Below are 8,208 nucleotides of genomic sequence, written 5' to 3'. Positions count from 1 at the left end.
GGGCCCGAATGCTATTCTTAAGCTCGTTTTCATTGGGTTATTATTTGATCATCATCAATAAGGCATGACATCTCCGAATTAATGTTTTAATCTTGTTAAATTTATATTTTAATTATGCATGAAAAATGTTTCATTTTGAATTTGTTTTGTTTGGGATTATTCTGGGAATCAACATGACATCTTATATTCAGTTTTACCATTAAATTTGAATGTAGGGTGATACCTAAAAAGAAAATTTTTTAGTCTAATCCATTAAAAATTGAAAACTTATAAATTAATAATGATAAACCCACATTTTAATCCTAAAATGGTAAAATTGTTATTTAAAATTATAAAATTATAAGTGTACAATAAAAGATCACATTTTTACTCATAAAAGAATATTTTAATTTGGTCCCTTCAAAAATATTTCCCGACATTGCCTGATTATTATTTTAACGTTGAGGTGGGAGGGAAAATCAGATAGGATGCAGACCCCTGACCTCTCTCGTCAACTTTAGAAACCAGCGCACGTGAAAAAGATATTGTCGGTAAAACGGTAAAATCAAATAAATTAATAAAAATAGAAAAGGAAAACGTTGAGGTGAAAGTGAAACTTAACCCATTTTACCTCACATGGACTCATTTTTAACCCCTCTCTCTGTCTGTCCTGAGCTTCCTCTTCCTTTCCCTCTTTAGGTTTTTCAACCATTTCAATCTTCTTCAGTTCACATAGCGGAAAAGTGATTTAGTTCGTACTTTCCATTGAGATCTCGTAAGAGATAAAGGAGAAAACGAGAATTCTCCACCAAATCCCAACTTCAAACACCTTAGTTGCTACGCTTTTGTTTGAAGAAAGAATAATTAAGGGGAAAAATATGCCTAGATTGTTATGACTTTCGTTTTGTTGAAAAATGACCGGACATCCTTGGCCGCACGATCGAGCTTCCTTCCGATATCAACCCTCCATCAATCGTCGTCGCAGGTCGGAGTAGAAACTGATTTTATTATTTAATTGTATCCTCTCTTTTTTTTCATCTTCTTTTCGCGTTTGTGTTGTTTTGGATCACTAAGAAAGTCTAGAATTCTAGAAATCGGTTTTAGCCAAAACCTATTACGTAGCTTGAATTGATCTAATTATGGATCACTTATTTCATAGATTTCGTGTTTGTACATTACTTTTCGCTTCTATTAATCGTCGACGCAGGTCGGAATTGAAACTGAATTTAGATTGTTGAATTTTATATTTTCATTTTTTTTTCAAATTTTGTTTGTGTTGTCTTGGGTCACCAAGAAAGCTTAGAATTCTAGATTTTTGGTTTTAGCTAAATCCTATTCCGTAGCTTGGTTTGATCTAATTTTGCATGATTTTATTTTTTTTGTATATTTCTTGCTTACACCTTACTAAATGCTTCTGTATAGAGGTTATGGCTTTGTTAATATGTTCAATTCTTAGGAAATCTAATTAGATTTATCTGGTTGCTTGGAGATGTTATGTTGTTTGTGATTTTACGTTTTTCTTGGTGCTCAATTGCTTTATTCATGTATTTTAAAATATATTGCTCAACTGGTTGGCGTTGCCTTTGATTGAAGGCAACAATAAAGTCAACGTTTACTTAATAGGGATTTTAAGTTATTGTCATTTTCTCAAATTATTTATGCTATGTTCAGGAATATGAATTTGAAGACTTGAATTTGGATTTTATTTGCTATATAAATTGTTAGAATGATATGCATGCATTGTATGTGAACTAGCCAAATTCAATATGATTATATATTTCAAAGGAATAAAGCATGAATTTAATTTCAAAAATATCTATAGGTATTTCAAATTCACTACTAAATAGGCATCTAACAAGTCAATGAATTTGAGAAATAATTTCACTCTCACTATTTTTAAAACCTAAGTCCATCTTTTGAAATCAATGTTCTCAAACACCACCTTAAGTTTTCTACACTTTCACTTGCCACATTTCATCTATTTTAATTTCAAGTGGATTTGTTAGCATGCAATTCTTATTTCTTTGTGTTGTGTTCATGTAACTAGGGTTTATTGAGAAATAATTATTTTAAACTTGTAAAGGATCATGAAGCTTGTTAATTTTTTAGTTTTTGTTTATATGAATATCTTGCTTAAATGCAGTTCTGTTTTATTTTCCTTTTCAGCAGTAAAAATATATTACATCTGTTAGGGAAGAGAGAAGTCTCTCCTAGAACAAAATATGTACCAAAGAAGCTGTGGGGAGAAGCACCTAAACGAAATGTCTATTCTTCACCTTGGACTGAACCCATTAGAGATGCCAGACGTGGTATTCTGTCATGGTACTTGACTCTTCAACTGTATTTGTTTTATTTGTATTTTTCATTTCTTGTGCAAGGGTAGCATGTCTTTTTGAAAATCAATTTTCTGTTCTATTTTATCCTGACAAGCCATTCATAATCATTGTTGTTGCTATTCTTTTCTTTTATAGGGCTGAGGAAGAGTCTTTGCAGCATTTATCAGGCAAATATTGTCCTCTGGTGCCTCCTCCAAGGTCAACAATTGCAGCAGCTTTTAGTTCTGATGGAAGAACACTTGCTTCTACCCAGTAAGTTGTACTTGTGTGAATGTTCTCCTTTTCTTCACCAGATTTCATGGTTTGGCTTGTAGTATTTACTTCGTCTTTTTACTTGTAGTGGTGATCACACTGTGAAGATTTTTGATTATCAAAAGGGAAAGTGCTTAAAGGTCTTGACTGGTCATCGGAGAACACCTTGGGTGGTGAGTACATTTTTACTTATTGTGCAAGTCAGTATTTGGTAGTCCCTGATTGACTTTGCTGTTCTAAAATGTAACTTTCTTGTTAGATAATTTTTGTGGTATCTTATGGTAATCCTTACTGAAAATGATAATTCTAGAAGGCCATTTGTTAAAAGGTCCAATGCCTGTTGTTTCTTTAAGGCAAAGAGAATAACATAAGTGCAACATCTTCTATTGATTTGGTTGCTATGTTACCAACCTTCTTTTCCCCTGCCTCCTTAAATTGTCTGGGAGCTTTCTTCATGGGATAAGTGGTGGCTACTAGTTGAAGGCCTCAGGTGGCTTTGATTTCTGATGGCATCTGGTTTGCTATGAGGCCTAAGGTTTAAATGTTTAAGCTTTTACTTGAAAACCAATTAGCTTGACTTAGAGCAGGGAGTCTAGATGAGCTTAGGTTAGGTAAATTTAAAGCAGTTATAGTTTAGTATGCTGTTTATGAGTTATTATGCTTTGATAAAACAAAAGAGTTATATGTCATTGTTGTATAAATCCTAATGGAGCTTTTACAGGTTAGATTTCACCCAGTGCATCCAGAAATTCTTGCAAGTGGGAGCTTGGATCATGAAGTTCGTTTGTGGGATGCAAAGACTGCAGAGTGTTTAGGATCTCGTGATTTCTGTACTTCCCACTCCAACAATTTTTTGTGATTTAGAAGTGTTGTTCTTACACTTATTATGTAAATGTTACCTTGCCCACTTTTACACATGCAGATCGTCCAATTGCTTCCCTTGCTTTTCATGCAGAAGGAGAACTTCTAGCAGTTGCATGTGGTCACAAGGTGGTGAATATTGCCTGTGATCTTGTCATATAATGCCTTTATGCTTGAAATTCTTATCTCCTCCTGCATTATATCCTTAAGCTTGTGAAGCATGATTATGTGGGTCCCACAGCATTTATGTTTTGTATCATGTTTCAGTTGTACATATGGGACTACAATAAGAATGGAGAGGGTTCCTCACCAGCCATTATATTGAAGACACGACGATCTCTACGAGCTGTACACTTTCACCCACATGCTGCTCCATTTCTCTTGACTGCTGAGGTAAATTCTCCAATGTTTTTCCCTTCTTTTGATTTTTTTATTCCATCTATCGTATGGATTACATTATTGGACTGATATGCAGGTGAATGATCTTGACTCTTCAGATTCTTCAATGACACAAGCAACATCGCAGGGCTACTTCCATCATCCTCCTCCTGCAGTTTTTGTGACATGTGGTCAATCTAGTGATCATGTTGGTTTGGCTGCTAATCCCTCCCTGATGTCATTGCCTTGCATGATTGTGCCTTCATTTTCCATAGATGATTCGAGAATGGATTTGCAGTACATTAGTAGGCTTGTTGGGTCATCTGGTACGCAGGCTGGGCATTCTCCTTCAATGCAATTTCAAACAGATACAACAATGGGAGAACAGTATAATAGCACAGCATCTCCCATGGAGGCAGTTCCTCCAATTCCTTCTCACTTGTATTCTGGTTCAGAGAATCTTGTAAATACCTCAGTTGCTTTTAGGATGGAAACTGGTGCAGCCGAACCCTCTTTCGATGCTATGGATACTGATGAAATTCAGCCTATAAGGGAAAGTGAGGAACCTAACTCTACTAACCGCAGTAGTTATAGTAGTGCACAAAGGGGAGTGCCTAGACATGTTTCTGACCAACAAGATGCCAGGGAATTTCGGCCACTTCTGCAATTTTTACCCTTGGGAACTATATGTTGGGAGCTTCCATTTCTGCAAGGGTGGGTAATGGGTCAACAAACGAATTTTCCCTCTATGCGTCCTCACAGTGGCACTGGTCATGAAAATTTAACTCAATACACAGCGTCTTCCTCGATATTGCAGCCTTTGGTCGGTAATGTGGAGGCTGCTGCATGTTCTTTGGGAATATCCAACAGCATTAGCCAATCCGGGGTTTTTGGAAGAATTGGATTGCAAAATATTTCACAGTCTCGCTTAGTTTCTGAAACTGGTGAAGTTCCTGTGCCTAGCAATTCTCTGCATGATGGCACTGATGCTGAACGAATTATAAGTCGACTCCAATCTGAACTTGCCACATCAATGGCTGTAGCTGCAGCTGCCGAGTTGCCTTGCACGGTGAAGCTTAAAGTGTGGTCATATGATATAAAAAATCCTTGTGCACTACTAAATGTTGGCAAATGCCGCTTAACCATACCACATGCTGTCCTTTGTAGGTAATCATCTTTTATTTGTTCCAACGGTTTGATGCTCTTAAATTTGCCTTTGTCATTAAACAGTGCTTTGTCTCTAAGAGCTAATTTATTGTACTTCGTATGCATTCATCTCTTATACATCTCTCTATGCACAAGACATTGCAAATTTCCTTTTTATTTGTTCAATATTGTTCCATCACATAAAGACTTGGCCTTCTTAAATTTGTGGTTGCCCTCTAATACTGTATTTCATTAGCATGTCATCCTGTTTATGTTATGGCATTTCGTGGCTGCATTATGTCTTCGCAGTGAAATGGGTGCACATTTTTCACCTTGTGGGAAATTTTTAGCTGCTTGTGTTGCTTGTGTGCTTCCTCATTCGGAAGCTGATCCTCGATTACAGGCATTGGTCCATCAAGATGGTGGGGCTGGAACATCCCCAACTCGACATCCAATCTCAGCACACCAAGTCGTATATGAGCTTCGGATATATTCTCTTGAGAAGGCAACGTAAAGTTCATTCCTTTTGTGCTCTAGTACACATTGTTTTAGTGATATTTGGTGGATGGTTATCTTATCCATGCAATGTTCTTTGAAACAATGCAGCTTTGGTTCAGTGCTTGTTTCGCGAGCAATTAGAGCTGCACATTCTTTGACATCAATTCAGGTCAGTTGCTTGTAATTGATAATCTCAAAGCTTGCTACAGAAGGTACCAGTACTGAATGTTAGCCATAAAAAATAACCACAATGAAATATCTCCTCCTCCCCTCTCCCCTCAACAACCCAATTCCAACATATTAATCAACAAAGAGAACTCCTCAAGGATGTGAAAATGTTTTAGTCCTTGTAATTTTGGTATTGATGCTCATTTCCCAGTTTATGCTGAGTTCTGGAATTCCTCATTTCCCAGTTTCACATCGAACTCCCAACAGTTTTTCAATTCATTATTGGAAGACATAATTTACTTTATATTTTACCAAGAGAATTGCTTCCTTCCTTGGACGCTTAAAGTTGTTCCAATCATGGTCCATATTGCGTAGTCAGCTATGACCAAACCAAAAATGTCATGGGCAACATGATTTGGCCACTGGAATCTGTTTGCTCCTACCTTTTCTTTTGTATTGATGGTATAATATATCTGTTAGGATATCAGCACTGGCTGTCGCTCCAGTTAGTATGTGATTAATTTTGTTTAAATATAATTTTTCCTTATTTTAATTTCTTTTGGTACTAATGCTTAAATTTCTTACATGCCATTTGTATAAATGAATGGAATTAGAGGTATTGTATTGGCCTTCTGACCGAAAAAAAAGGAGGTACTGTATTGGCCTAGAATAGGGGCATAAATGTTTCTGATTTCTGTATTTAATGTCACGCATGCAGTTCTCACCGACTTCTGAGCACATATTACTTGCCTATGGTCGGCGTCATGGTTCTCTTCTTAAAAGCATCGTAATTGACGGGAAAACAACATCTCCTATATACACAGTACTAGAGGTAGAAGTTCCTCTTAAGTTCTATATTTTCTGCATATTATGAATGTCTTTTGTCCCTCTGCCAATAGTTTTCTCTTCTCTGCTTCTCTATTTCAATCTGGAATATATTTATTGATAGAATCTGTTGGATTGCTCTAAGTAAGGTAACGTGGAAAATTCAGTTGTAAATGATTTATTATATTTCAAGCAATGTTATGATATCTGACATAGGCTTTGTCCAAATTCACAATATTTGGATTATTGAGAAGTTAGTTGACTAAAGCTGTACGATTCATTTGCTCTTCAAGATATAATCATTTTTTGGTACTGTTTTTTTCTAAGACCCTAATGGTTAGTTGAAGATTTTTATATCCTGAAATCTCAAAACTGAGTTTCAAGTTACAAAAAATGGTTGACACAGTAATTCTTAGTCTGAATGTCTGATATTATATTAACTTCAAGTGTTTAGAAATGAACTGTATCACAATTCTATAGTTGTGGGATGTCAACTATTCATGGATGTGGGTCCTGTGTGGGCCTATGTTATGGTTGATCAACTTCCATTTCTTTATTCAATTACTTTTAGGAAGTATGGTCCTTATGGACTCCAACTTTCATTATACATCTTATATGACCCTTTTTAGATTAAGATTTGCTTTCAACTTTGCCTATTCTTTCCAATGTTTGGCTTGATCTTAGTTTGAACCTATTTTTGATCAATCTACTGTTGATTGAATTTTATAATTAGATCAAATTTCACTTGGTATAAATCAATGTGAATGTATTTATCCATATAAAACTGTTTTACTGGAGTTAATGTTGTTTTGATCTTATAACCGATAATTTGTTTGGGTGAAGAGGGGAGCAGAAGGATTTTACTTGTTGCTTGTAATGTGTTTAATCTTACATGCATTGTACTGCCAACTAGTTGATATAATGCTTCTCGAAACTTCATCTTTCTTTTCCGAGTTTACAATGTTGGGAATCTGGCATAACAGTGTGTTGTTTTGTCCGTTAGGTATATAGAGTTTCGGATATGGAACTTGTGAGGGTACTTCCTAGCGCAGAGGATGAGGTAAATGTTGCATGCTTTCATCCTTTCCCTGGAGGAGGTCTTGCGTATGGAACCAAGGTTGGTGTATCTAAATAAATAAATGGTGTTTTATTTGCCTACAATATTCTTGAACCACAAACCTAGTAAGATCATTAGTCCATTAACAAAGATTGCTACTAAACGCAGGAAGGGAGACTGAGAGTGCTTCAGTACGATGGTGCTCGAGACACCAATCACAACACATCAAATTATTTCTCTGTAGAAAACACGGCCGGAGTAGAATAGCAAGAGCAAGGTTTAAGTTTATTCTTCCTTCTTGTGGTATGCCAAATCCATGACAATTTCTCAGAAGAAAACATGGCTGCCATAGAATAGCAAGGTCGTCCTTATTGTGGTATTCAGGATCTGATTAACCATTTTGGAATTAAAATGCCACTATCCACTGATATTGCTGCATTGTAACAACAGATTACCCATTTTATCCAGATGCTGGCTGGGCTTTTAACTATTTGAAGTTATTTGAGTTTACAAATCAATTTCAAACAACTATTGGGTTTGAAATATTGGGCGCAGATTTTCAAACGACTATTTTAATTCATGTCTTAGGGTTTCAGCATGTAATTAATTCTCCATGATAATTGCATATGATATTCTGGTAAGGTACAGCTAAGAAACAATATTAATGAGCTCCACTCTTTTGCACCAAATAATTTTGTTCTATTATTT

The 8,208-nt window shown here is 35.9% G+C and overlaps 1 protein-coding gene across 3 annotated transcripts; it reads left to right on the top strand.

Annotated features, from left to right (window-relative positions):
* The first annotated feature begins 594 nt into the window (after nt 1–594).
* LOC121219041 (uncharacterized) lies at nt 595–7,990 on the top strand. 3 transcript variants are annotated; one of them, XM_041096472.1, is made up of 13 exons: nt 595–964; nt 2,149–2,301; nt 2,451–2,567; nt 2,656–2,740; nt 3,289–3,397; nt 3,490–3,557; nt 3,696–3,821; nt 3,904–4,973; nt 5,262–5,462; nt 5,559–5,619; nt 6,337–6,450; nt 7,447–7,560; nt 7,669–7,990. In XM_041096472.1, exons 1-13 carry the CDS (start codon nt 894–896, stop codon nt 7,765–7,767), a joined length of 2,388 nt encoding a protein of 795 aa, XP_040952406.1. In that variant the 5' UTR covers nt 595–893; the 3' UTR covers nt 7,768–7,990. The 3 variants fall into 3 exon arrangements, with proteins under 3 accessions (XP_040952406.1, XP_040952407.1, XP_040952405.1); XM_041096471.1 differs by having other exon boundaries at nt 638–964; nt 2,146–2,301; XM_041096473.1 differs by lacking the exons at nt 7,447–7,560; nt 7,669–7,990 and having other exon boundaries at nt 635–964; nt 2,146–2,301; nt 5,356–5,462; nt 6,337–6,395.
* Nucleotides 7,991–8,208: the final 218 nt, after the last annotated feature.

This window comes from Gossypium hirsutum, chromosome D07 (assembly GCF_007990345.1).
Source record: "Gossypium hirsutum isolate 1008001.06 chromosome D07, Gossypium_hirsutum_v2.1, whole genome shotgun sequence".
NCBI lineage: Eukaryota > Viridiplantae > Streptophyta > Magnoliopsida > Malvales > Malvaceae > Gossypium > Gossypium hirsutum.
The sequence above is the reverse complement of the archived record's forward strand: the minus strand, read 5'-3'. Positions and strand labels throughout refer to the sequence as shown.

What these genes read in the sequence shown, in the direction of transcription:
- LOC121219041 (XM_041096471.1), top strand. Translation starts at nt 894, where the DNA reads ATGACCGGACATCCTTGGCCGCACGATCGAGCTTCCTTCCGATATCAA. An exon ending in CATTTCTCTTGACTGCTGAG is followed by an intron (nt 3,822 to 3,903) that starts GTAAATTCTCCA and finishes ACTGATATGCAG; the next exon opens with GTGAATGATCTTGACTCTTC. An exon ending in TATTCTCTTGAGAAGGCAAC is followed by an intron (nt 5,463 to 5,558) that starts GTAAAGTTCATT and finishes GAAACAATGCAG; the next exon opens with CTTTGGTTCAGTGCTTGTTT.